We start from the raw sequence: 27,808 nt of genomic DNA on the forward strand, positions 1-27,808 counted from the left end.
GCAGTTGTTAGTAGTAAATTTTTGTAACAAACATCAAACCTAACCGAAAATCGAAAAGTAACACAAAACACAGCTAGCAGGGCATTAATTAATTAATCGTTTCAAATTTGTATTCACAGGTTGCAACTACACAAACGCACCAGAGACTCCTTCTTGCGATAAGCCAGGGGAAACACTACAAACCCACGAACCAAACTCAACTCACTGTCACAAATCATACAGCTGCGAATGTGGTACAGACATGCAGAAACTCAAATCAGAATGTCCAGGATACAACGACACAAACGATAAGTGCACAGACCCTAACATGAAGGTATCAGTAAACCTTACCGCCGGAAAAGATCCAATCGACCCTTGTTGTCCTGTGTTCCAATGCACGTGCAAAGAGTGCAAAGCTGACGAAACCAGTTGTGGATTAAACGAAACAAAAGTAAACGTAACGAAAAAAGATGACTGTTGTCCATCCTATAAATGCATTTGTGACACATGCAAACTTCCAAGCGGAAGATACATCAAAATTAATGACATAGAGGGAATTTCCGACGAGAACAAATGCGCGAAAACAGTCATTTGTACCAATCAGATGGAGACAACTGACATAGGATCGTGCTACAAGCTGAACACAACATACGACCAGAGTAAAACCTGCCAAACGAAGGAAGAATTTGAAGAAACATGTAAAGTTGGCGAAACTGCAAATGAAATCGCCTCCATGGGTTGTTGCCAACAATACAAATGCAGTAAGTTATTATTTACAATCATTTCATTGAAAACGAGTATTTACAGGCAATAAGTAACGCGATATGATATGGAACACGACTAAATTTCATATGTCAATAGTACGTCCTAAATAATTTTCACAGAAATCACACCGTATATGGCTCTGCTTTTGCAGTACGCTGTAATTATGCACGAATGTTGCAGTTGTTAGTAGTAAATTTTTGTAACAAACATCAAACCTAACCAAAAATCGAAAAGTAACACAAAACACAGCTAGCAGGGCATTAATTAATTAATCGTTTCAAATTTGTATTCACAGGTTGCAACTACACAAACGCACCAGAGACTCCTTCTTGCGATAAGCCAGGGGAAACACTACAAACCCACGAACCAAACTCAACTCACTGTCACAAATCATACAGCTGCGAATGTGGTACAGACATGCAGAAACTCAAATCAGAATGTCCAGGATACAACGACACAAACGATAAGTGCACAGACCCTAACATGAAGGTATCAGTAAACCTTACCGCCGGAAAAGATCCAATCGACCCTTGTTGTCCTGTGTTCCAATGCACGTGCAAAGAGTGCAAAGCTGACGAAACCAGTTGTGGATTGAACGAAACAAAAGTAAACGTAACGAAAAAAGATGACTGTTGTCCATCCTATAAATGCATTTGTGACACATGCAAACTTCCAAGCGGAAGATACATCAAAATTAATGACATAGAGGGAATTTCCGACGAGAACAAATGCGCGAAAACAGTCATTTGTACCAATCAGATGGAGACAACTGACATAGGATCGTGCTACAAGCTGAACACAACATACGACCAGAGTAAAACCTGCCAAACGAAGGAAGAATTTGAAGAAACATGTAAAGTTGGCGAAACTGCAAATGAAATCGCCTCCATGGGTTGTTGCCAACAATACAAATGCAGTAAGTTATTATTTACAATCATTTCATTGAAAACGAGTATTTACAGGCAATAAGTAACGCGATATGATATGGAACACGACTAAATTTCATATGTCAATAGTACGTCCTAAATAATTTTCACAGAAATCACACCGTATATGGCTCTGCTTTTGCAGTACGCTGTAATTATGCACGAATGTTGCAGTTGTTAGTAGTAAATTTTTGTAACAAACTTCAAACCTAACCAAAAATCGAAAAGTAACACAAAACATAGCTAGCAGGGCATTAATTAATTAATCGCTTCAAATTTGTATTCACAGGTTGCAACTACACAAACGCACCAGAGACTCCTTCTTGCGATAAGCCAGGGGAAACACTACAAACCCACGAACCAAACTCAACTCACTGCCACAAATCATACAGCTGCGAATGTGGTACAGACATGCAGAAACTCAAATCAGAATGTCCAGGATACAACGACACAAACGATAAGTGCACACACCCTAACATGAAGGTATCAGTAAACCTTACCGCCGGAAAAGATCCAATCGACCCTTGTTGTCCCGTGTTCCAATGCACGTGCAAAGAGTGCAAAGCTGACGAAACCAGTTGTGGATTGAACGAAACAAAAGTAAACGTAACGAAAAAAGATGACTGTTGTTCATCCTATAAATGCATTTGTGACACATGCAAACTTCCAAGCGGAAGATACATCAAAATTGATGAGATAGAGGGAATTTTCGACGAGAACAAATGCGCGAAAACAGTCATTTGTACCAATCAGATGGAGACAACTGACATAGGATCGTGCTACAAGCTGAACACAACATACGACCAGAGTAAAACCTGCCAAACGAAGGAAGAATTTGAAGAAACATGTAAAGTTGGCGAAACTGCAAATGAAATCGCCTCCATGGGTTGTTGCCAACAATACAAATGCAGTAAGTTATTATTTACAATCATTTCATTGAAAACGAGTATTTACAGGCAATAAGTAACGCGATATGATATGAAACACGACTAAATTTCATATGTCAATAGTACGTCCTAAATAATTTTCACAGAAATCACACCGTATATGGCTCTGCTTTTGCAGTACGCTGTAATTATGTACGAATGTTGCAGTTGTTAGTAGTAAATTTTTGTAACAAACATCAAACCTAACCAAAAATCGAAAAGTAACACAAAACACAGCTAGCAGGGCATTAATTAATTAATCGTTTCAAATTTGTATTCACAGGTTGCAACTACACAAACGCACCAGAGACTCCTTCTTGCGATAAGCCAGGGGAAACACTACAAACCCACGAACCAAACTCAACTCACTGTCACAAATCATACAGCTGCGAATGTGGTACAGACATGCAGAAACTCAAATCAGAATGTCCAGGATACAACGACACAAACGATAAGTGCACAGACCCTAACATGAAGGTATCAGTAAACCTTACCGCCGGAAAAGATCCAATCGACCCTTGTTGTCCTGTGTTCCAATGCACGTGCAAAGAGTGCAAAGCTGACGAAACCAGTTGTGGATTGAACGAAACAAAAGTAAACGTAACGAAAAAAGATGACTGTTGTCCATCCTATAAATGCATTTGTGACACATGCAAACTTCCAAGCGGAAGATACATCAAAATTAATGACATAGAGGGAATTTCCGACGAGAACAAATGCGCGAAAACAGTCATTTGTACCAATCAGATGGAGACAACTGACATAGGATCGTGCTACAAGCTGAACACAACATACGACCAGAGTAAAACCTGCCAAACGAAGGAAGAATTTGAAGAAACATGTAAAGTTGGCGAAACTGCAAATGAAATCGCCTCCATGGGTTGTTGCCAACAATACAAATGCAGTAAGTTATTATTTACAATCATTTCATTGAAAACGAGTATTTACAGGCAATAAGTAACGCGATATGATATGGAACACGACTAAATTTCATATGTCAATAGTACGTCCTAAATAATTTTCACAGAAATCACACCGTATATGGCTCTGCTTTTGCAGTACGCTGTAATTATGCACGAATGTTGCAGTTGTTAGTAGTAAATTTTTGTAACAAACATCCAACCTAACCAAAAATCGAAAAGTAACACAAAACATAGCTAGCAGGGCATTAATTAATTAATCGCTTCAAATTTGTATTCACAGGTTGCAACTACACAAACGCACCAGAGACTCCTTCTTGCGATAAGCCAGGGGAAACACTACAAACCCACGAACCAAACTCAACTCACTGCCACAAATCATACAGCTGCGAATGTGGTACAGACATGCAGAAACTCAAATCAGAATGTCCAGGATACAACGACACAAACGATAAGTGCACACACCCTAACATGAAGGTATCAGTAAACCTTACCGCCGGAAAAGATCCAATCGACCCTTGTTGTCCTGTGTTCCAATGCACGTGCAAAGAGTGCAAAGCTGACGAAACCAGTTGTGGATTGAACGAAACAAAAGTAAACGTAACGAAAAAAGATGACTGTTGTTCATCCTATAAATGCATTTGTGACACATGCAAACTTCCAAGCGGAAGATACATCAAAATTGATGAGATAGAGGGAATTTTCGACGAGAACAAATGCGCGAAAACAGTCATTTGTACCAATCAGATGGAGACAACTGACATAGGATCGTGCTACAAGCTGAACACAACATACGACCAGAGTAAAACCTGCCAAACGAAGGAAGAATTTGAAGAAACATGTAAAGTTGGCGAAACTGCAAATGAAATCGCCTCCATGGGTTGTTGCCAACAATACAAATGCAGTAAGTTATTATTTACAATCATTTCATTGAAAACGAGTATTTACAGGCAATAAGTAACGGGATATGATATGAAACACGACTAAATTTCATATGTCAATAGTACGTCCTAAATAATTTTCACAGAAATCACACCGTATATGGCTCTGCTTTTGCAGTACGCTGTAATTATGTACGAATGTTGCAGTTGTTAGTAGTAAATTTTTGTAACAAACATCAAACCTAACCAAAAATCGAAAAGTAACACAAAACACAGCTAGCAGGGCATTAATTAATTAATCGTTTCAAATTTGTATTCACAGGTTGCAACTACACAAACGCACCAGAGACTCCTTCTTGCGATAAGCCAGGGGAAACACTACAAACCCACGAACCAAACTCAACTCACTGTCACAAATCATACAGCTGCGAATGTGGTACAGACATGCAGAAACTCCAATCAGAATGTCCAGGATACAACGACACAAACGATAAGTGCACAGACCCTAACATGAAGGTATCAGTAAACATTACCGCCGGAAAAGATCCAATCGACCCTTGTTGTCCCGTGTTCCAATGCACGTGCAAAGAGTGCAAAGCTGACGAAACCAGTTGTGGATTGAACGAAACAAAAGTAAACGTAACGAAAAAAGATGACTGTTGTCCATCCTATAAATGCATTTGTGACACATGCAAACTTCCAAGCGGAAGATACATCAAAATTAATGAAATAGAGGGAATTTCCGACGAGAACAAATGCGCGAAAACAGTCATTTGTACCAATCAGATGGAGACAACTGACATAGGATCGTGCTACAAGCTGAACACAACATACGACCAGAGTAAAACCTGCCAAACGAAGGAAGAATTTGAAGAAACATGTAAAGTTGGCGAAACTGCAAATGAAATCGCCTCCATGGGTTGTTGCCAACAATACAAATGCAGTAAGTTATTATTTACAATCATTTCATTGAAAACGAGTATTTACAGGCAATAAGTAACGCGATATGATATGGAACACGACTAAATTTCATATGTCAATAGTACGTCCTAAATAATTTTCACAGAAATCACACCGTATATGGCTCTGCTTTTGCAGTACGCTGTAATTATGCACGATTGTTGCAGTTGTTAGACCTAACCAAAAATCGAAAAGTAACACAAAACATAGCTAGCAGGGCATTAATTAATTAATCGTTTCAAATTTGTATTCACAGGTTGCAACTACACAAACGCACCAGAGACTCCTTCTTGCGATAAGCCAGGGGAAACACTACAAACCCACGAACCAAACTCAACTCACTGTCACAAATCATACAGCTGCGAATGTGGTACAGACATGCAGAAACTCAAATCAGAATGTCCAGGATACAACGACACAAACGATAAGTGCACAGACCCTAACATGAAGGTATCAGTAAACCTTACCGCCGGAAAAGATCCAATCGACCCTTGTTGTCCCGTGTTCCAATGCATCTGCAAAGAGTGCACGGACAAAGAACCAATGTGCAAGGATGGATACAAGTCAGTCGAAACGAAAATGAAATGTTGTTCGGAGTGGTCGAATTGTACATGCAATTCTTGTGAGGGAGTAGCTGGACCAATCGAAGTCGGAAAACAGTTTAACGAAACCGACGAGCGCGGATGCTCTATTGACTACCTTTGCACCAACAAAAAGGTAAACGGAGCGAACTCATGCTTGAAGAAAATGGTGTTGAAAAACCAAAGCCACTTGTGCACAAAACTGGATGAATTCCAAGAAGACGTATGCTCCCAAAACGATACAGTTGCAGTTGAAATTGCTTCTTCAGGATGCTGCCCGAAATTCGAATGCCGTAAGATTATTGTTGTTTGGCGATGATCAAAAAGACAAAGTTATGTAGTTTTGGTGACATAACCGTAGTCTTTTTAAAATATTTGTTTTGAGTATCTTCACTTTTAAATAGTAAATACAGCAGCGCAACATTAATCATAATATTTTTACAGGGTGCAGAAACGTGTCGAGTTGTTCCTATAACGGCCAAGTGGTACAACATTACGAGGAAGGTACAACAAAATGTTCTCGATGTGCGTGTGTCAACGACTCCGGTATTTACGAAACAGTCTGCCTTGAATACTTCTATGCCGCAAGGGAATGTCGGAATGAACCCGCAAAGGAGGTGGTCGTCTCCACTCCTTCCACTCCCCGCGAAGATGAACCTTGTTGCCCCGAATACACATGCCAATGCAAGAAATGCAACGAAACACGAGTCAAAAATTGTAACGTTGGCTTTAAGTCTTACAATTATACTAACGAGTGCGGGTGCAATGAAACGGACTGCCGCTGTCAATCGTGTAAAATTGGTAACCAGACTGTGGAGGTTGGAACAACCTTGAAAAGTGTTTTAAACAAATGCGAGTTTAACGTCACCTGCTCTAAAACAAATCAGAAAGATGACGAAGGATGTTTTATTCCCGAAAGGAAGCCCATTTGCCCTACTGAAAACTGCTCTAAATGTGAGCAACTTGAAGAAATTGAAAGTCCTTCGGACAACCCGGAACTTTGTTGTCCTAAATACCAATGCGGTATGTTTATTTTCCTGCTATATGTTTTATTTTTTTGCAACTTCACGTTCACACACAAGGAGGCTTAATAATTTTGCGTTATATATGCAAGTATTTCATTAACGATGGTAAAAGTTTCCAAATACTTTTAACGAAAACCGTGAATTGTTTCAGTTCGAAAATCATGCTTAAGAACCAAAGAGCAATACGAGAAGCTGTATTGCGAGAAAGCAGGAGAATATGCCAACAACACAACACCAAATGAATGCTGTGGCGTTTACGCGTGTGGTAAGCACTATATACTAACCAGTCGGAATCTTTCGAGGCTTAATTAGGAAAATGGACGTTGGTGCTTACTTTAAAAACACCGCTGAATAGAAACGTAAACGTATCGCATTTTCGGCATTAAAAAAAAAACATGTTTTGTCCATCGCCGGGAATACTGCTTAGCATTTATCAAATCGAAAACAACAAATTTCAAGAATAAAACAAATGCACACAGCAATGACGGATTGAAAGACAAATTGCTTGAATGCCAATATAAAGAACCGATAAAATGGCACTTGCGTATTGTGCATACTAACTACATTCCTCACAAACTAATTGAAATATTTTTCATATTTTTATAGAGTGCAACGAAACTACCACCGGGCCTCCTTCTTGCGATAAGCCAGGGGAAACACTAAAAACCCACGAACCAAATTCAACTCACTGCCAAAAATCATACAGCTGTGAATGTGGTACAGACATGCAGAAACTCAAATCAGAATGTCCAGGATACAACGACACAAACGATAAGTGCACAGACCCTAACATGAAGGTATCAGTAAACGTTACCGCCGGAAAAGATCCAATCGACCCTTGTTGTCCTGTGTTCCAATGCACGTGCAAAGAGTGCAAAGCTGACGAAACCAGTTGTGGATTGAACGAAACAAAAGTAAACGTAACGAAAAAAGATGACTGTTGTCCATCCTATAAATGCATTTGTGACACATGCAAACTTCCAAGCGGAAGATACATCAAAATTGATGAGATAGAGGGAATTTCCGACGAGAACAAATGCGCGAAAACAGTCATTTGTACCAATCAGACGGAGACAACTGACATAGGATCGTGCTACAAGCTGAACACAACATACGACCAGAGTAAATCCTGCCAAACGAAGGAAGAATTTGAAGAAACATGTAAAGTTGGCGAAACTGCAAATGAAATCGCCTCCGTGGATTGTTGCCAACAATACAAATGCAGTAAGTTATTATTTACAATCATTTCATTGAAAACGAATATTTACAGGCAATAAGTAACGCGATAAGAAATGGAACACGACTAAATTTCATATGTCAATAGTACGTCCTAAATAACTTTCACAAAAATCATACGGTATAAGGCTCTGCTTTTGCAGTACGCTGTAATTATGCACGAATGTTGCAGTTGTTAGTAGTAAATTTTTGTAACAAACATCAAACCTAACCAAAAATCGAAAAGTAACACAAAACATAGCTAGCAGGGCATTAATTAATTAATCGTTTCAAATTTGTATTCACAGGTTGCAACTACACAAACGCACCAGAGACTCCTTCTTGCGATAAGCCAGGGGAAACACTACAAACCCACGAACCAAACTCAACTCACTGTCACAAATCATACAGCTGCGAATGTGGTACAGACATGCAGAAACTCAAATCAGAATGTCCAGGATACAACGACACAAACGATAAGTGCACAGACCCTAACATGAAGGTATCAGTAAACCTTACCGCCGGAAAAGATCCAATCGACCCTTGTTGTCCTGTGTTCCAATGCACGTGCAAAGAGTGCAAAGCTGACGAAACCAGTTGTGGATTGAACGAAACAAAAGTAAACGTAACGAAAAAAGATGACTGTTGTCCATCCTATAAATGCATTTGTGACACATGCAAACTTCCAAGCGGAAGATACATCAAAATTAATGACATAGAGGGAATTTCCGACGAGAACAAATGCGCGAAAACAGTCATTTGTACCAATCAGATGGAGACAACTGACATAGGATCGTGCTACAAGCTGAACACAACATACGACCAGAGTAAAACCTGCCAAACGAAGGAAGAATTTGAAGAAACATGTAAAGTTGGCGAAACTGCAAATGAAATCGCCTCCATGGGTTGTTGCCAACAATACAAATGCAGTAAGTTATTATTTACAATCATTTCATTGAAAACGAGTATTTACAGGCAATAAGTAACGCGATATGATATGGAACACGACTAAATTTCATATGTCAATAGTACGTCCTAAATAATTTTCACAGAAATCACACCGTATATGGCTCTGCTTTTGCAGTACGCTGTAATTATGCACGAATGTTGCAGTTGTTAGTAGTAAATTTTTGTAACAAACATCCAACCTAACCAAAAATCGAAAAGTAACACAAAACATAGCTAGCAGGGCATTAATTAATTAATCGCTTCAAATTTGTATTCACAGGTTGCAACTACACAAACGCACCAGAGACTCCTTCTTGCGATAAGCCAGGGGAAACACTACAAACCCACGAACCAAACTCAACTCACTGTCACAAATCATACAGCTGCGAATGTGGTACAGACATGCAGAAACTCAAATCAGAATGTCCAGGATACAACGACACAAACGATAAGTGCACAGACCCTAACATGAAGGTATCAGTAAACCTTACCGCCGGAAAAGATCCAATCGACCCTTGTTGTCCCGTGTTCCAATGCACGTGCAAAGAGTGCAAAGCTGACGAAACCAGTTGTGGATTGAACGAAACAAAAGTAAACGTAACGAAAAAAGATGACTGTTGTCCATCCTATAAATGCATTTGTGACACATGCAAACTTCCAAGCGGAAGATACATCAAAATTGATGAGATAGAGGGAATTTTCGACGAGAACAAATGCGCGAAAACAGTCATTTGTACCAATCAGATGGAGACAACTGACATAGGATCGTGCTACAAGCTGAACACAACATACGACCAGAAGAAGACATGTGACACAAAGGAAAAATTTGAAAACGAAATATGTCATTTTGACGAAATTGCCGAAGAAATAGATTCTCCAGACTGTTGTCCACGGTTCAGGTGTATCTGCCAAGACGACGCAGTATTAAAAACAAAATGTGACCAATGGGAAGACTACACGTGTTCGATTGGAGAATCGCGAGTCACGGTAACTGACTCTTTTTGTATTAATTTTTAAGCGGTTCTACAGGTGAATTAGCAGAATGTAGTTTTTTGTATAAAATGTAACTCCTTTTCCAAATTTCACTTGTTGTTGCGTTGTTTTACAGATACAGACTAGAAACGCTACTACAGGTCACTGTTGCCCGCGATACACATGTGAGTGCCTGTCAACTACTGACCTTGCTCGGACATGCACACACTGGAATCACTCATGTTCACTTGGAGAAAAACGAGTGCGAACTAACAATGAATCTGAATGCTGTCCAATATACGAGTGTAGATGCGACAAATGCGCTTACGAAGGGAATGATTTCCAGGTAAGCGAAACGCAACACATGAAGTGTAAAAACAGAGTCAGTTTGGTGTGCGACGCGGGTAGAACGCAAAAGGCTAAAATTGATAAAAGCATGACCGGACAAGTTTTCATGTTAAAGATATGCAGGGGCTGATGGCGTATTGGCACGACTTTTTGACCGGCAATTTATGTTTGTCTTGTTATCATAGGTGAACACAACCATCAACTTGGACAACCATTGCTATAAGGGCGAGTGTGTACTGAATGCCACTACACAATGTCCACAAGTAAAAATTACCGAAAAAACAGTATGCCCCTCTTTCGACCAAATGGATTGCATCAAGGTAAATAAAACTGAAACTGGTGAAATAACTTTTGTGTTTACAAATTAGGGTGGTTTCACTTTTTAATTTCTGCTCTAATTCGTCGAATTTTTGTGTACAGATCGGAGGAAAGGTACGAACCAACGCAACGACCTGCTGCAATTACTGTGAGTTATTAAAGATTCAAAACAGTTTTACATGAAATACAACACGCGCACGTAAGCAATTAATTTATCTTTAGGGTATCGAAAAGTTCAGGACGCTTTTTGAATCCTATAAATTAACACTTCACAAACTTCTGCAAAATTTAGACCACTTTAACATACCAAAAGTTAACAGCCAACGATATACAAGTCTATACTTGCTCATACAGGTGAAAATGCGACATACCCTTGCGAGGTGGGCATGGAGAGGAAAGTACTCGCCGTTGATATAGATGGACACCGCTGCACCTCCACCGGCGAAATATTTGTAAAGTACTGCACTGGTTCATGTCCTACCAAGCACTCAATCAACTTGGCCACCGGATTGATGGAAGGTAAAATGCCATTCAGTAAAAAGCGCCACAAAGCAAATTAGTGTTACCTTACGACATCAGATTAGCTTAATACACATGAATTAAGGTCGCTCAAAAAAAAGAAGTTGCTGTTTAAACACGACAGTGGCATTTTGCAGTAAAATACCTAAATATTATTGCGTAAATTTAACCGATCCACTTTTTTGACAAGGCGAATGCCAGTGTTGTTTGCCTACGATGAGCTTTAACCGGACCGAAAGCCTTATATGCGACGACCGTGTCGCCAGGAGCTACGATTTTTCGGTTGTGATGGCGTGTTCCTGTACACAGACGTTGTGTGAAGAAACCTAAAGGATATTTGACCAAAATGGAACTGAACTGACACGATATCTGTATTGTTTTTCATTGCAACGTATAACCAGCTTGTGCACATGTTAACGTAGATTTTTTTCCGAAATGTATGCACGTTATCGACGCTTTTCTGTATATAAGCTTAACGGATCGTCAAACGGTACAAAATGTTGGATAAGATTGTGTTGGAGTGTGCAATACTGAAATTCTCCACCTGACATCCGAATAGACTTTTTCTATTGAAAGTCAACGTTGTTGAGTCTTTCTTGTGTACAAAGACGTAAAACTTGAAGCGCTTATTCATACCCTTGCCAATAAACTAGCAATCGCAGATATTGGAGTATGCAGTTCGATCAAACTGCTTGCAGGCAGTACTTCTAAAAAGCCAAAAGATTATAAAACGAAAGGAAACAACATCAAATTATGCAGCCCAGACTGCCACAGTGATAAGCCAAGAATACCTCTGTCCACACTAAAACACACGTCAAAACCCACAGCATTTTACTCATAGAATGCAGGGCGTGAGGTAGAGATCAATAGGGGAGACCGGGGATAGCTCGGACGGTTTTGGGAAAATTGCTCATATTTTTTTTTTAATTATGAACCACATTCTTAAATTTTATTTTGTTGTAATAAGTAAAGCATTACTCAAAAACAAAAGGTTTTTCGTTCGTTTTAGCTCACTAAAAATGTTTATTCAGCCCATTTTTTAAACAGGTCTCAAATGTCCGAAGTCACCCCGGTACCGTGGTAACATCTGACGTGACTGGGGATATCTCGGACAGCAAGTTTTTTTTTGTTTATTTAACAAATAACTGAAATCAAACTTGGCGCAATATCAGCATTGGGGCATTTGCACATAAAATATCATTCAAGCTTTCAGGAATCGGGGCGTGGCCACTTATCGTTTCGACCGTTCCACACGTTCATGCTTTGGGTAAATCGTGTACTTTTAACGGCAGCACGGATATCATAGATTTTAGAGTCAACAAACGATTTTTTATCTTTGGGACTTTTTCTTACTGTCGAAATTCAATCATTTCATCCAGCCTCTGTTTATTCTCTACTAGGACCGATAATTTTTCATAAAACTCAAAAATTGTTGCCTTCTCGTGATTTTTTGCCATGATGTCCGAAGTATCCCCGACCACGTGACGACATATAAATTATTAAAATATGGCCGTATTTGTAAAGGTTACACAAAATCATCATTGGCCTATCCAAGAATACATATTTGAACCCAAAATTACTGCATTTTGATTAACTGTGACAGATATATAACCTTCCACATACAAATTAAAAAACTTGGTTTCACTGATAAATTGACTTTTTCGATTATAACTTTTTAAGCAGACATGATTTTAATTCCAAAGTTCCTGTTAACGTTTGATGGAGACATAAAGCTTTTGTAAAAGTGTCTTAACAATACCTAATTGTGACGTAAAATACCTGGTCCGAGGTATCCCCGTGTACGAGGTATCTCCGGTCTCCCCTACATCGCACCAGCAAAAAGATCTTTTTATGGTGGATGTTTTGGTGACAAATGATTTTTTTTACTATTTAGTGAACTTTGTGGAAGTTTTTTTGAAGCATTTCCAGTAGTATTCTTTTCAGCCTAACTTTACTGCACCTTTTCAGTCATATTCATAAAAAACAGTACTATCGAAAAGCGACACTTTGACTTTGTGCCAACCCCAAAAAGCTACAATTCCGAGCGATCCTTTGAAACAAAAATCGGTCATAAGAGTTGACAAGATTTACATTGGCGTCACAAGCTAAAGTATGTTATGATACTTACAATGTTTTCCTAATTAAAAAGTACTTCCACATATCAGTGCAACGGCGACTATAAAACAATCTCTAATCTTAACAAATATCTGCACTTTATCATAAACTTACTTAGTTGCCACAAAAATAAATTAGTCGTTTACCTTATAGTTCCATAGTGATTGCAGAAGCCCAGATGTTACAACTGATTTTGTTACGCCATCTGACAGTTTTTTACGGAAACCTTTGCAAACCAGCCAAAAATGTTTAATTTCGTAAAATGCTACTTAATCCTTCGGTTGATCTAATGCAATAACTGACACAGTGCATTACTAATTTTTCTAATCAAGTACTCTACCACAACTATACCAGTAAAGAGTAAGCACGTTGTTGGGCTGTGTGTTATATTGTGTGACAAGCGTTTATGACGACACAATGCAAGTAGGCTATTTTTCATGATAGCCGCCAGCAAAAAAGACGCTGGGTAAACTTCAAGGTCATGAATTACAACAAACATAGGACTTAAAAAATTGCTCTGCAAACTAAAAAAACAAACATATCATCCCTTCTCTCCGAGAATTAATCCGTTATTTTTTAAAATAAAAACAATTTTAGACGAATTTCCAACCGACTTAGGAGGTTTTTGTTACTACTCCATGCACACTAGTAGGCTGTTTTGCTAATTTCCTTTGTGAACAAACACATCTTACTTGAGAAGTTGACATACTCTTACGTTAACTCAATTAAATAGATTTTATTTCATGCATAACAATGCACCAACACAATGTAATCATTACCATAAACTTTTCGATTGCATTACTCAGTAGTCTTCATTAAATTTAATGTGTTGTTTTCGTGTTTGGCACGTTAATTTCATGGCTTTCATCACCAATTTTTGTCGTCCCCTTGTTTTGGGACGTTCGCGGCTCCTTTTTGCCTGTTTCGAAGCCAACAGATAATCCCAATATGTTTCTTCAGCTACGCCTGTCAGTAAACATAAGTTATAGTCTTGTTCTTCTAGTATAGCGTGTTGGGCAGATTGTGCATTTGTGTATCTGACATAACATCCTTTATCACGCTGAATGTCAACATAAGCTACTGGTCCATATGAGCAAAAATGTTGCTTGATTTGGCTGATAAGAACTGAGTTATTTTGATCGTTTTCCACCTTGTAGTTCCTAACATGGACAATTACTCCAGGCACAAATGAATTTGTTCCACATTTGCCTATTGGTCCTTTAATACAAGGTTGCAATGATCTTGAAGCTGCAACATCATGATTATCATTGCACGGCAAAGCTATTTCTTCTGATGATACATTCTCTTCTAATGCCAAATGCTTGTGTATAAATGTTGACGCAGAACAACTCGAAAATGCATTGTGTTGCAGTATACTTTTTAATTTTCCCATTTCCTCTCTTTGTGTTGATATGTAGGTTTTCCTTAAATTAAGCCATATAATTTTTGGTATTGCTTTTATGTGTGGCGGGTTTTGGTAAGTCTTTTGCTTCGGCACATCAATTTTTCTTTTTCTGCTCCTTTTTTTCCTTGAGGTTTTAGTCTTTGGCACAGTTACAACAGACATTAAACCACAACTGTTTACAGTCTCACTGTTTACATGGCTTACAGCAATTTCAGATTTCTGCATGCTTTTTTGAAGTAACCGACCATATGAAACAATACCCTCAACATTTAGCAACCTTGACTTGTCTTTTCGACTGGGGTGATGATTTTGAAGTTTATTTGGCAGAGAGTCTGTGGTTGCTGCACCATTGCTACTCGAGGGATCTTCCATTAGTAAAGAATTGGTAAATTTCAGCTTTTTCATTTTGTGATCATTAGTATTTACCATTGATTCACTTACACTTCGCTTACGTGATGAGTTGGACATAACACTGGCTTCAGAATGATTGCTCGTCTGTTGAAGAGCACTTTTATTATCCATATGCAAAACATCCTCCTTATCACTTTCAGAAGCATGAAATTCTTCGAACAACATCTCATCTAAATTACAGTCCTCCAAGTAGGTGTGGTCAGTGATTTCAGTGCGAGAGGTATTTGGACCTAAACCGGTGGAGGATGAAGTGTAAAATGGCCTCACATTTGCATTTGAACACCGTTTCTTTGTTAGGAAATCACACTCTAATAACTTTGGGGAAGTTGGGCTATTTATGGGTGAACTAACAGTTTTGCTATGATGCATAAGAAAACTTGACGTTCGATTGGGAAAAAAATTATTTGGTGGTGAGTTCAGGATATTGCAAGCTCTGTAAACATCTTCCTCTTGATCAAACTCTACAAAGGCATACCCTTTGACAAGTCCAGATTTAAACCTTGGCAAATAAATATGGTTTGCTTTGCCAAGTTTACGGCAAACTTGCTTCATCCAATCTACAGTGGCGTCGTCAGGTAAACCCTCGATATATATTGTGCAATGATCATTGCTTACACAAGGTTTCAGCTTAAATTTCCGGCAGATATGCTGCTTACACTCATCCAATTGAAGCCAGTTGATTTGTTCAACTGCTGTAATAATGGCTTCTGTAGTGGCACCAATATTCTTGATTGTTTTAAATTGTAACAAAAGGTTAATAGGAACATAGTTCGTTCCTAATGGTCCAGTCTTTCCTAGCAAAAACATGTCTCTTTGCAAATTTGCATCACCAAAGAAAAATTCAATCTGCTGCTTTACTAGTTTGATCTTGTTTCTTGTCCGACATCTCTTCTTGTTTACGTGCGAAGGACGCTCCATCTATGTTTAAAAAACAACGCTTTAGTGAAAACAGCTTTCCCAGTGATAAAAATTAAACATTAACTGTACGTACCCATCCAAGACGTTCTTCGGTCAATGGCAACAACACTTCCTATCCGTTTACGTGCAAACCACAACTGATTGCCGAAACTGCTTGGCGCTGGCTAGCTGGCAAGTATTTTACACTTTACACACGAGTACACAGCTGACAAAACTGAAAAGAATTTCTTCCTTCATGAGTTTGTAAGTTAATAGGTCATTTCACAAGCCTGCGGTTAAAAACAATATCTTGATACCAAACTTTACATTCATTGACATTTTCCTGTGAATTAAAAGGAGATCATCCTTAATTATTTTCCTTTTTGCAAATAAAACATTTTTATACATTCGGTTTAATAAATGTCATCAATCACACACTCTTCCTAAAACAGCGTTTTGCTTTAGAATACTGTCTTAGTTGTATTCTATGGTGTAACTCGGGCAAAAATTATGGGCCGCCGTTACAAAAATTTAAAATATTGTTGCTGGTAATTTTGCAGGATACGTAAATGTTTGCACAACACACGCTTCTTACTTTTGAGATCTTTTTTGTGTTGGTTTGTGAGTCGCATTAGTGAAGTTTGTGACGGTTTTGTGTGCGATACAAAATGAGAAAACTACGATTTCATGAAAAAAAATTGTTGAAGAAGGTTGACTTCTTCTCATGGGAAGCAGATAACAATTTGCACGAAGTAAAAATAATGCGAAAATACCGAATACAGAAGCGAGAACACTACACTGCGTAAGTTTGCACTATCTTTTTTAGTTGTGGTGCACTTGCACTATCAATTTGATGCAGTATTGCCCTAGTTAAAACTGAAACCGCACAAGTCATTGCGGTCATATTGCTTTTAACCTACCTGATTTCTTATGTAATATATAGGTACAACAAATTGAGCAGAGAGGTTCGGACAATCTGCAGAAAGATACGTGATCTTGATCAGAACGACCCATTTAGAACCAGATGCACAGATGACTTGGTAGAAAAACTTTACAATCTTGGTGTCATACCAACAAAAGAAAATTTAGAGCTTGCAGACAAAGTAACGGCATCCTCATTTTGCCGTCGAAGATTGCCTGTTGTCATGGTCAAGCTGAAAATGGCACAGTCTTTAAAAAATGCTACCACTTTCATTGAACAGGGTCGTATCCTTTAAAATGATATGTTATCATCCCCAGATTGGAAAATGAGTTTTCTAATGAATCAACATAGAAAAAATGTTTTGGTAATCACTACAATAAACACGCGCTGAAAAAATCCTCAGCGCAATAGCAAAACTTTCCAATTTTGTATTTAACAGATGTTTTTGATTTTTGACATATTTTTCTTAGTTCAAGATTCTTTGACAATTAAATTTAGATGTTCGAGTTGGAACAAAAGTGGTCTTAGACCCAGCATTTCTCGTTACCAGGTGTGTGATATAGATAATCCAGTATTTTTTATTGTGTCTAAATAAATAAAACTATGTTTTTCTTCAGATCCTTGGAAGATTTTGTCACATGGAAAGATACCTCAAAGATACGTCAACACATTTTGGAGTACAACGATGAAAGAGATGACTATGATTTTGCTTGAAAAATCTTTACTGAGGCATTGAATGGCAGGACACCGAAAGAAATCTAAAAACAAACGTGACTACAAAAATGGCAGGGCAAAATAGTTAAAAAAGTTACGATGCATTAAAACTCCAATTTTCCTTTTGGATCAGGCATCAAAGGTTCAGTACAATGGATGTGTTGTTGAAAAATATTCACTATTTGTCTTGCACTTGGTCTGGTTGAGGGTTGCTGGTGTGAACATGCCCAGAAGAGCTCAATTACTGGTGTATATGACATATCAAACTCATAGTTAACAAGTGGTGGCCTTGTCCCTACAACAAGAACCTTGCATGATTGTTTGCATTGACGTGACAAGAGAAAATAAAAACGAATATACCCTTTTTGTATTAGTTTTAGCACAAAAAAGTAACACTTCCCAAAAAGGTAGGAAAATATGTCTATTATTACAACATTGGAAAGCTTCACCAACATCAGTGAAAAACATGTGGGTTTCATCCAAATTCTGCACACAACATTTCAATCGCAAAATAAAATTCACTGCGTTTAAAACTTCTTTAAAAACCTGTTCATTAATGTTCGGGATAACAGCTCTGCAACATGCCTATGTTACTGACGTACCTAATGATTCTTCATATTCAACTTCGGCAGCTTCAAATTCACGTTCAAACTCTTGTGAATTGTCAAAATCGGTTTCCTCGGGAAAGACATGCATATGCGGTATTCCAAGGGTCAACATTTCATATAAAATCATTCCAAATGCATAAATATCTGCTTTATCACTTATCAAAGTTCCTGAACAATAAACAGTTACCACAATTGTCAAACATAACTTGGAAGAAAAGTAAATACAAAAAATTTGTGTTCATTAAAACTTTCCACTTGCCCACATAAATTAAGACATGTAATTTATCTTGCACCTTCTAATACTTCTTTGCTTGACCACGACTCAGTACCAACATAGTGAGCATTGTGATCCTTTGCTTTCAGGTCTTTGTTCAGTTCAATAGTAACTCCAAAATCACATAGCTTGACCTCCTCAAAATTACCCTATAGTTTTAAAATCCTGTTGCGGTTATCAAAATTTCAACATTGACAAAGAAAAACTGGGAGTTACTCGAATCAGAACATTTCCGCTTTTCAAATCACCATGAAGCAAGTTCCTTTCCTCATGAAGGTACAACAAAGCATCTGACAATTGCTGGGCTACACAAAGGATGACTTGTGCTGGAAATGGTCCTGTATATATTAAATATAAATGTTAGATAGGAATGTATCTATCGCAAAAAATGTATATTCACAATATTCATTATTAACACAACGCTGAAAAAAACAAACGAATAATTGTTTTATGCAAGATTATCAAATATTCTATGTTAGCTTGTCACATTGTTAAACTCTGATATCGTTTTTGGTTGCCCCCTACCATAGCCATTTTCCATGCGTTCTTCAATTAATGACATTAAAGACTTCTCTCCGTCCTCCATCGCCAAGCAGCTTGTTCCATCAACAGATTTGCTGAATCCTCGATATCCAACAATGTTACGGTGTTTCAGGCTTTTCAAAATTCTTGCTTCCTCTTGAAGTCTTTGTGTGATAAAATCAAACAATTAAACTGTTTATGCACAATAAGTTGATATTACCTTTTCTCCATCAAAACACCATCACTGTTACATTTTTTGTTGATTTTTTTAACTGCCCAGGGTGATCGGTATTGACCAAGTTTGGGAGATCGCTCAACAAGATAAACATTCACACCTAAATGTGCCAAACAAAAAATAAAAATGAAAGAAAATTATCCATACATTATCATGTTCCTTTAGATTTGTTCAATTTCAACTGGAAAAATAAAATTTTTTTGTTTGTTAGTCAATAAAATCGCAATTTTCAAAACGAGGATCATCAGAATGTTTATCGTGTGTTAATGCATTGGCTTTTTAACTGTTTTTGCAAAAGTGACATTTTTTCAATCTATTTTACTATTGTTTTAAAATACTTTTTGTTTTCCTAATGAGTTTTATAGAAATTTAAAAAAGTGAAATCAACCTGTGCCAAATCCCAGGTGCTTCATGAATGGGGAAGCAGGAATTCTAATGCAGGGAGAATCTTGTTGACTTCGAAGTGAATTTATCCTGTCATGTTTCAACATAACTGGCGTTCTCATTTCATCAACATCCATTTTTAACTTCCTTAACATTTAATAAACAAAATGGCACGCCTTAAAAAATTAAGTTTAGTTTTTAAAATATCAACAAGACTAAACGAATTTAATTATATCAAGCCGGTCGGCAAAATTGCTAAACTCCTGCATACTTCCTTGACCTTTTGTAGACCGTCAGTACTATTCCGTTTTTTTTTACAAGCGACTTTTCGTGTTATTGTTGTTTTTATTTTTTGCGCACAAAATATTTTGTGAAACAATTTTCCCGCCAATATTATTTCCACCAGTCATAGAAAACAAACAAACGCTCACAAAAAAGCAAAGGTAGAAAACCACTTTTTAGGCCACTTGGCAAATAGAAAAAAATTATATAAAAAAAGAGTTAGTACTGCAACAATAATGTTCACAAATAAATGTGAACCACCATGCTCGAACATATTTAGCGGTAGTTGTACGGGTTTACACTAAACTTAAATAGACTGAAGAAGTCAGGGTAATAATTACAGTGGAAAATTTGGCATCGGTAACTTAAGGCCCGTTTACACTACAGACGATTCCGTGTTTGTTTTATTGTGCGCGCGTGCTGAGTTGTGCTGGGATGGGATGTGCCTGACTGTGCTGTGCCGTGCCAAACTGTGTTCGTGTGTAAACGGGCCTTTAGGATTCCGTTATTTCCAGAAGTTTTTGGATTCGGAATTGTGGCAATCTTAATAACAGGACTACTCAACTGGCTGACCTCGGTCGAAACAATCGCACCGACAAAAGCGTTTATAAATTGACTTTTATTTAGGAATCGCTACAATGCAAGCAACTCGCCAAGGCGCTTCGGCATAGTGTATACTGTACTCAGAAAAGCAAATGTATTTGCAAGGACACACCACTACATTTAGTACGACCGTATCGGACACATCATGTACAGCATACAGATACAGCACATCGGGGATGTCATTTTGGAAATGTATAAATGAGCCAGTATTTATACTAATTACAGACGATGGTTTGTATGTTGTACAATAGGCTACAGATTATACAAGAAAGCGAGTTTTTGAACTCAAGAACTTTGTGGGGTTATCACTGGCTGTACAAACAATGAAAAGAAAATCACAGATGATTACAAATGTACTGGCAATTTTCTTCGGCAACCACGAGACATATTTGGCAAAATTTCTTCTGACCAATGTCAAAATTATTTCCAACATGTACAGGATATTTTTTTCCTTCATTCAGACCAAAAATATACAATATTTTTTACATGTGAGTGATTTGTTGCTTCAAAGTTTTCGAAAGTTGTTTCATATTTAAACAGCTTTATCTTGCAGATCTGTACAACAAATCGCTTTATATACATTTCGTTTACAAGAAGTTGCGAAAGCAGCGTAGCTTGTGCAGCATTTTAGACAAGTACTCGCCTTAAACTTAATGATAAGCAAACAGTCGCAAATACCTGCATGCTGTTTGGGCAAATAGTCTGTATCCAAGTGCATTCAAACCTTTTGTGTTTTACTGGTGGAAAACACACGTAAAACCTGTACAAAGCTACCCCACTAAATTACTAAATAAGGGTTTTGCAAAAGCGTGTAGGCGTAATGCAATACGGATATATATGACGGGCGGATGAATTTACGGCTGTATTTATTCCTCGTCGGAGGAGGAGGAGGAGGAAGAAGAGGAACCAGACTCGGAGCCACCCTCAACAAATTGCTTCTCGGATACAGAAGAAGATACAATTTTTCCATCTCTGAAAATGTAATTAATTTAAGGCCACGCCCGGCATGCACAACACAGGCAAAATATATATAAAAAATTATTGTTATTTGTGCGAAGGTATATGTTGTTTCTTGATCTTACTTTTTGTAAACGATTTAACAAGCGTCACTGATTTGTGTCATTTTACTTACTTGGTCTCAATTGTTTTCACGATAACCTTCTTTGTGGTTTTAGTTTTGACAACAGATTCACTATCGGAATCGCTCTCACTCTCACTGCTTGACAATCTGAAACGAAGTTTTGCATGTATTGTTTGAATACTTTCACATTGCGAATTGAGCGTTTGCACACGTTTATCCAATCCTAATTTCCAACATCGAAATTTCCTAAATGTTGAGCTCACTTTTTTTCTTCGCCCTCAAGCAACATCCTGTAGGTCATAATCTCTTTCTCCAAAGAGAGTTTGACGCTCATCAGCCTCTTGTATTCCGCTAGATGGCGCCTCATCTCGGACGTAGCGTGATCAAGTTCCATGCTTAGCCCACCAGCCCTCGCCTGGTATCTTGACACCTCGGTTTCGTAGCGCTTCTCCACATCCGCTAGGTTGCGCTCGAGGTACTCATTCTGTAAAAAATCACTTTGAAATTGTTATCTTGGAAAAAGCATTCGAAAACATCATCGGTCGGCCATAGTTGATCAGGGTTTGTTTCTCTGCCGTGATGAACGTCAGGATTATAATCATCCGAGGACAAAGGCGCAACAGTTAATCCAAACCAAACCAGGATCTTGTGAGCTGAATTCATATGTTTGGTTTCATGCTTAATTAAACTAGGATTGTTTATTATTAGATTGCAAAACGATAGATATATTCTTCTTTTGTCTGCTACTAATATTTAATTTGCGTTTTATCACCAAGCAAATTTTGATAAAGTCCTGAATCATTTAGCAAAACATTCACAAACACTTTATTGTGCCAGCAAAGTTTGCCTTCAATATACCGTTTGTGCTCATCACCAAGTCGTAAGTTTTCCCGCCCAAGACACTAAATCAAGTTTAAGAAATCTACTGCAATTGGTAATGTGATAATAACGCTATCTTGAGAAGTTTATGTTGTCAACAAACGAAGAGAGCACGAACACTTGGCTTTGGTTTGATTCTGCCGATAATCGTCGGGATGAGCCGGCTGCCAATGCCACGGCAAGACGTCCATGTATTAAACCCCCCAGGCAAACCTGATATCACTCTCCGCATTGGAGCATAAGCCTATTCAAGGTGACCTTATATGGAAGTAAGCCGGTCTCTCTTTGGTTTTTCGCTGTTACGCACACAGGTACGCCACCGACTGAGAATGCCATGTTTGCGTGTGAATGAAGTTTTGACGCAAATCGCTTTCGAACTAAAGGTCGATGGAATAATATAGCAAACACAGCGATCTATTATTTGCATCAACTTCTTCGAAGCGACATTATCTCCAAAGGTAATGGCACAGGCCCATTTGTTTGCGACACTCATTTTTACATGCCGTTGCCAACCTATTTGACCTTCCAGCGCAAGGTAAGAAGGTTTATCTGAATGACGTCATCGAGAAAAAAACATATGTTTTCAATTTCACCAAATTTTGTAGATGAAAGATTCGCAAGCAGAAGGCTGAGGACAGTTGTAGTGTTTATAAATTTATAAAAATTTGAGTTTGCTTCACAAACCTATACAATTGTTATGATGTTAGTATCGTGTAATTGTGACAAGTTAAATACATCAAACCGGCATGACCTTGCGCAAACGCGGGGTGACGACTACTGGAAGGTGGCAATTTTCCCAGCGATATGTATTTATAATTCGCGCTTAATTTTTACAGCGTTTAAGTTAGAACTGTTATATTCAGGTAAGCTTATAAGCGGTGTCTTTACCAAGTTATATGTGATATATATGATATATAAAGTTTAAAAATAAGTTTAAAACGTAACACTTTGATCATATTTTTTGATCAATGAATCCTATACGACTAAAAGTGAGCTTGATTGTGCATAGTTGCAATAATGTTTATAACCGGATGTTTTGATTGTTAGTGCAATAACTTACGCTTCCTCTCAAAGATTCCAACTCCATTTCGAGTTGAGTGACTTGTTTTCTGTAATCGTTCATTTCGCCTTGAACCTTTTCCAACTCGCCCAAGTTCAATTTCGCCCGGTCCTCCAAATCCTCAAACTGGAAAAGTGGTGCAAGTATTTAATAATTGAGAAAACACTCAATTCAAATACCAGGAGCTTGGTATTTCAAATTTTGCTCCGAAAAAATGACCATTCTAGCTTTGGCGGCAATGCCTTGGCTGCGAAGCCAGCAAACTAGCAAGTATGTGTACTTTTCATGATTGGCTCTATTACTATTTGCACCCTATTGGGTTCGCAGACCTCCCCAGTGGGTTCGTGAGATTGTTGCAGGGGTCCGGGGATAAGCAAGAGATGGTTTTTCGTTCAAATTTACGTATATTTTTGTGTATTTTTAGTGTTCTTATTTTTGTTGTTAATTAAAAAAGAATAGGTTACCAATTTTTTCTAATTTACTTATTGCGTCATCCCCATTTCCACACTTAAAGAAATGTAAAACTAAGTCAGTTACTGATGCATTTTAGATTTAGATGCATTTTACGCAGGGTTCGTGGCTACAAAAACCATTGATATAAGGCAAGCAATGTTTAGAGTCGTTAGTGGAAAAAGGTACTAATTGCAATGATGCATGTTGCTAGGCATCGACATGCATGAACTTTCATCAACAGATGAGTGGATCCCGGAGATTGAGGTTGCATATGCCTTTGCAACTCAAGCAGGCAAACCTTATGCAAACTTTCCATGTCCATACGGCAATAATACAGGTTGATTGTTATTGACAACACTATAAAGTGAGAGTTGATTTGCTTAAGAAACTCATTGCGAAAAACACGTTGCAACGCATTCACTTCGGCGCACGTAATTCACCGATAATTTATTGCTTTTTCGCAAGACATAAAACCAGACCGGCACTGCATGCGCCCCGAGGCGTCGGCCAATGAGTCATCACTGATATGCACCCGACATTAAGCTATGGAATTTACAAACAAGACTGTGAAAAACGCAGACACAACGTCATATCGTCACGGACTATCCTGCCAGTGTTTTGCACTCACTTGACGCCTTTATCTGATCGGTTTTGAATGAGAAGCGGCACTTATATAACTGTCATTGCTTTATTGTTGAAGGGTAATGTTGCAAAAATGTGTTTGTAGGTTAAAGTAAGTTACAAAATTTTTGCAAAGCTTTTTTTGGAGGATACACATTGTTAAAATCAAATTGCCCCGCAAGCTATTGTATGTTATCACATGGAGATCCTTAAAATATTACTTATGTACATCCTGATTATCAGAAAATATTAGCAATTATCTATACCTTGGTCTTGTACCATTGCTCGGCCTCATCTCTGTTCTTAAGAACCATCTGTTCATACTGAGCACGAATCTGTCGGAGAAGTTCCGCAACATCAGGTGCGATACCGTCAACCTCCACGCTTACTCCTTGGTTCTTGATTTGTTCCTTCAAGTCCTCAATTTCCTAAAACAAATTCAATTTTATCACACCGTGGAGTTTCTCCTTTGAGTACCCCTATGTTATATTGGCACAAAAATAGCAAGTTTTTCGGGGATTCAAAGTAGAATTTTAAGTCTTTCACCTTTGTAAACACTAAAGACGCTGCGGAGATATCAATAAATACTATTAGAACTGGATGCGGTCATGTAATTGTTATACGTGCTCGACAGTTACACTTACCTCTTCATGCAATTTCTTTCCATATTCCAGCTCTTCACGGAGCGTCTCAATCTTTCGTTCCACGTCAACGCGCACCATTGTTGCGTCATCAACGTCCTTCCTCAATCTTCCAAGTTCGTCGTCGAGCTCGGATCGAAGTCGGCCTTCATGATCCAATCTATAGTGACGTCACAAAGGCAATTTTAGCATCAGTTTCAATAGAGGAAAAAATTGCAGATCTTTAATAAATGAAACATGTTTTTACACGATTTACAGCGTGGAAGTTGTTCAACACCAGAATAAATTATTCAGTCGGGGCTTTCGATATTTTAAAGTTTCTCTGATATCACAAATCAAATCGATTTGTTATCGTGTTCAGTGCAATCGGTCTGTGTTAAGTAATTTCACACAGAGGAGCATTGATATACGATCTTATAACCACCAAAGTTCGCTTGTAGTGATGGATTTCACGTAAACGGCGACACATGACCCGGCAAAATGTCCCCTGAGGGCTGTTACGCAGACTCCATTTCACAGTTTGACATTTGCATGAAAGACAACGGAAACGACAAGAGAGTTTGGCACTGCTTTATTTGCTGGTTTTAAGGTTGTTTGGCCATGGAGTCACGGAGTAAAACCAATCTGCAAAAATACTTTTGCGATTTTGGAGAACGCTCGTTTATGTTTCGTCGCCTACCCGAATAATTGCAATAAACGGATTGCAAAAACATAAATAAATTTAATCCGAATAAGATAAAGTTTGGAGTAAACAGATAAGACCTCACAATGACCACAGCGCTCTTCTCATTTTACTGCATGTATAATTGAATCCCACATTGATTAAACAAACAACCGGACGAGAGATTCGACGATCCGTAGCCGCAGCGACTTAACGTATGTCAGCTTTAGCCTTGGGCGTATGACTCCCACGCATGAGCTTTTATCCTCTGGTGTTGCGGCTGTCTTTCCATTTAGCAGTCTGTGCCCGAACGTGTATGCTTGCCACGTGTCATGCAGGGCGTTCACCCCGACAAAATAACGTTGCTCGGCAAATTTGTATACAAAACAGGGGTAATGTGAAGCAATAACTACTTTATACCTATAACCTCAGAATGACCAAACGTTAATTCACACCAAAGATAATGCATGCAACCAGGCAACTTAGCCTCGTACAAAACCTCATCCGATTTTTAACAGTTAGTTTTTGATACACTGTTATTTCCTGTTGTGCTGCTATAGCACTTGCTGTCTGAAACTTACTTCCATTTGAGTTCAGATGCTTCTCCACGAAGATTATCTCTCGCAATTTCGGTTCTCACTTTGGCCAGAGTCGCTTCGTCCACCTGTGCACGAAGACGGCGCAATTTTTCAAGCTTGTCTGGCCCAAGCTCGATTTGCTTCTTAGCTCCAGCCAATCTGATTTTTTCTTCGAGCATTTGGTTTTGCTGTTCCAGGTAACGAACTGAAACCAATGTCACCAATAAAGTCGCAATGTCAAAATGTTGCAAACACGAAAAATTATCAAGGTAGTGATATTTTACCTTTCTCGATGTAATTTGCAAATCTGTTGTTGATTCCATTTAACACTTCCTTCTCGTTAAGCTTGAGCCGGGACATATCGTTGTCGAAAGAAGAAAATCCGCCGCCATGACCTTACAACACAAAAGTGGTATACATGTAAATGCGAAAAGTGACATCAGTTCTTTGGGATTTCCAAGCCAAAACTCAGTTTTTGATTTCCTACACTTAAGTACATATATATAGTTTAGACATAATATCACTTTGGCAGGTTGCACTTTGTTGTGGGTCAGATGGGTTTAAACAAATCGTGAAAACAATTCAAACAGGATTGCTCTTCTGGCGTATCGTGATGACCTTGGAATCTGCATCACTGCAGTTGCTCTCAAAATTCCACATTATCTTAGACATTATGCCAACAAACGTCATTCCGGTATTCACATTTACCTGATCCTGAAGCACCAGCGCCACCAGAAGACGAAGATGAGTAACTGTACGACACTCTCTTTGACGTCACAGGCTCCTCCACGGCGAATCCTGATTTGCTGCCAAAGCTCTTCGACCCAGCAGTGGAATAAGCTGTTTGGCTTCCGAAGGTATTTCTGTAGCTTGAACGACCAGATTTACCCGACATGTTGATGTGTTATTGTTTAACTAGGAACCTAATGCGTTGAAAAGATTATCCTGCTAATATAGGATTTTGGGTATTAGTTGCAATCTCCTTAAAGAAGAATTACTACAATTCCAAAGTATTCATATTAATTTTTTTATTAGTTTATTATATTCACAGGTCGAGTTACAAAATGAGTTAATTTCGGATTGCTAATTTCTCTGTGTTCTGACTACCTTAGAATCTACATATATTTTATTTTCGCAAAGAGCACTGCAACTATAACATACAAGTTCCTTTAATGCTAC

The 27,808-nt window shown here is 38.3% G+C and overlaps 6 protein-coding genes across 6 annotated transcripts in view; 3 read left to right on the forward strand and 3 right to left on the reverse strand.

Annotated features, from left to right (window-relative positions):
* LOC145914574 (uncharacterized) overlaps positions 1-9,164 on the forward strand; it is a 45,464-nt gene extending 36,300 nt beyond the window's left edge. Inside the window, exons 57-68 of the mRNA XM_083002398.1 lie at positions 120-740; positions 1,040-1,660; positions 1,960-2,580; positions 2,880-3,500; positions 3,800-4,420; positions 4,720-5,340; positions 5,614-6,231; positions 6,383-6,961; positions 7,115-7,228; positions 7,570-8,187; positions 8,487-9,107; positions 9,154-9,164. Coding sequence (XP_082858524.1) covers positions 120-740; positions 1,040-1,660; positions 1,960-2,580; positions 2,880-3,500; positions 3,800-4,420; positions 4,720-5,340; positions 5,614-6,231; positions 6,383-6,961; positions 7,115-7,228; positions 7,570-8,187; positions 8,487-9,107; positions 9,154-9,164 — 6,287 coding nt within the window. The remainder of the gene's footprint in view (positions 1-119; positions 741-1,039; positions 1,661-1,959; positions 2,581-2,879; positions 3,501-3,799; positions 4,421-4,719; positions 5,341-5,613; positions 6,232-6,382; positions 6,962-7,114; positions 7,229-7,569; positions 8,188-8,486; positions 9,108-9,153) is intronic.
* A 248-nt stretch (positions 9,165-9,412) lies between these two features.
* Positions 9,413-11,946, forward strand: LOC145914694 (otogelin-like). The gene is made up of 6 exons (XM_083002512.1): positions 9,413-10,113; positions 10,235-10,444; positions 10,632-10,766; positions 10,867-10,912; positions 11,119-11,283; positions 11,474-11,946. Exons 1-6 carry the CDS (start codon positions 9,529-9,531, stop codon positions 11,611-11,613), a joined length of 1,281 nt encoding a protein of 426 aa, XP_082858638.1. The 5' UTR covers positions 9,413-9,528; the 3' UTR covers positions 11,614-11,946.
* A 2,187-nt stretch (positions 11,947-14,133) lies between these two features.
* Positions 14,134-16,297, reverse strand: LOC145913570 (la-related protein 7-like). The gene is made up of 2 exons (XM_083001286.1): positions 16,206-16,297; positions 14,134-16,132 (listed from the first exon to the last, which is right to left on the reverse strand). Exon 2 carries the CDS (start codon positions 16,130-16,132, stop codon positions 14,201-14,203), a length of 1,932 nt encoding a protein of 643 aa, XP_082857412.1. The 5' UTR covers positions 16,206-16,297; the 3' UTR covers positions 14,134-14,200.
* A 424-nt stretch (positions 16,298-16,721) lies between these two features.
* On the forward strand, positions 16,722-17,891 carry LOC145913337 (U3 small nucleolar ribonucleoprotein IMP3-like). Its single transcript, XM_083000959.1, has 4 exons — positions 16,722-16,913; positions 17,055-17,317; positions 17,532-17,583; positions 17,651-17,891. Exons 1-4 carry the CDS (start codon positions 16,780-16,782, stop codon positions 17,745-17,747), a joined length of 546 nt encoding a protein of 181 aa, XP_082857085.1. The 5' UTR covers positions 16,722-16,779; the 3' UTR covers positions 17,748-17,891.
* Positions 17,852-19,936, reverse strand: LOC145913336 (lymphokine-activated killer T-cell-originated protein kinase-like). Its single transcript, XM_083000958.1, has 7 exons — positions 19,775-19,936; positions 19,372-19,486; positions 19,155-19,315; positions 18,846-18,967; positions 18,649-18,778; positions 18,350-18,523; positions 17,852-18,042 (listed from the first exon to the last, which is right to left on the reverse strand). Exons 1-7 carry the CDS (start codon positions 19,923-19,925, stop codon positions 17,852-17,854), a joined length of 1,044 nt encoding a protein of 347 aa, XP_082857084.1. The 5' UTR covers positions 19,926-19,936.
* A 715-nt stretch (positions 19,937-20,651) lies between these two features.
* On the reverse strand, positions 20,652-27,576 carry LOC145914821 (glial fibrillary acidic protein-like). The gene is made up of 9 exons (XM_083002669.1): positions 27,338-27,576; positions 26,914-27,024; positions 26,633-26,834; positions 25,394-25,550; positions 25,016-25,177; positions 23,676-23,801; positions 22,000-22,220; positions 21,788-21,883; positions 20,652-21,627 (listed from the first exon to the last, which is right to left on the reverse strand). Exons 1-9 carry the CDS (start codon positions 27,522-27,524, stop codon positions 21,522-21,524), a joined length of 1,368 nt encoding a protein of 455 aa, XP_082858795.1. The 5' UTR covers positions 27,525-27,576; the 3' UTR covers positions 20,652-21,521.
* Positions 27,577-27,808: the final 232 nt, after the last annotated feature.

Source organism: Ascidia mentula, chromosome 9 (assembly GCF_947561715.1).
Source record: "Ascidia mentula chromosome 9, kaAscMent1.1, whole genome shotgun sequence".
Classification (NCBI taxonomy): domain Eukaryota; kingdom Metazoa; phylum Chordata; class Ascidiacea; order Phlebobranchia; family Ascidiidae; genus Ascidia; species Ascidia mentula.

Excerpts from the sequence above, each read along its gene's own strand:
- LOC145914821 (XM_083002669.1), bottom strand. The coding sequence starts at position 27,524 with ATGTCGGGTAAATCTGGTCGTTCAAGCTACAGAAATACCTTCGGAAGC. Across the intron at positions 25,178-25,393 it reads GAAAGAAATTGCATGAAGAG|GAAATTGAGGACTTGAAGGA; the intron begins GTAAGTGTAACT and ends AATTTGTTTTAG. Across the intron at positions 22,221-23,675 it reads TGGAATCTTTGAGAGGAAGC|AATGAGTACCTCGAGCGCAA; the intron begins GTAAGTTATTGC and ends GATTTTTTACAG.
- LOC145913570 (XM_083001286.1), bottom strand. The coding sequence starts at position 16,132 with ATGGAGCGTCCTTCGCACGTAAACAAGAAGAGATGTCGGACAAGAAAC.
- LOC145913337 (XM_083000959.1), top strand. The coding sequence starts at position 16,780 with ATGAGAAAACTACGATTTCATGAAAAAAAATTGTTGAAGAAGGTTGAC. Across the intron at positions 16,914-17,054 it reads AAGCGAGAACACTACACTGC|GTACAACAAATTGAGCAGAG; the intron begins GTAAGTTTGCAC and ends TGTAATATATAG. Across the intron at positions 17,318-17,531 it reads CACTTTCATTGAACAGGGTC|ATGTTCGAGTTGGAACAAAA; the intron begins GTATCCTTTAAA and ends AATTAAATTTAG.
- LOC145914694 (XM_083002512.1), top strand. The coding sequence starts at position 9,529 with ATGCAGAAACTCAAATCAGAATGTCCAGGATACAACGACACAAACGAT. Across the intron at positions 10,445-10,631 it reads ACGAAGGGAATGATTTCCAG|GTGAACACAACCATCAACTT; the intron begins GTAAGCGAAACG and ends TTGTTATCATAG. Across the intron at positions 11,284-11,473 it reads GGCCACCGGATTGATGGAAG|GCGAATGCCAGTGTTGTTTG; the intron begins GTAAAATGCCAT and ends TTTTTTGACAAG.
- LOC145913336 (XM_083000958.1), bottom strand. The coding sequence starts at position 19,925 with ATGTTAAGGAAGTTAAAAATGGATGTTGATGAAATGAGAACGCCAGTT. Across the intron at positions 19,316-19,371 it reads GGTGTTTTGATGGAGAAAAG|ACTTCAAGAGGAAGCAAGAA; the intron begins GTAATATCAACT and ends TATCACACAAAG. Across the intron at positions 18,968-19,154 it reads ACGCATGGAAAATGGCTATG|GACCATTTCCAGCACAAGTC; the intron begins GTAGGGGGCAAC and ends TAATATATACAG.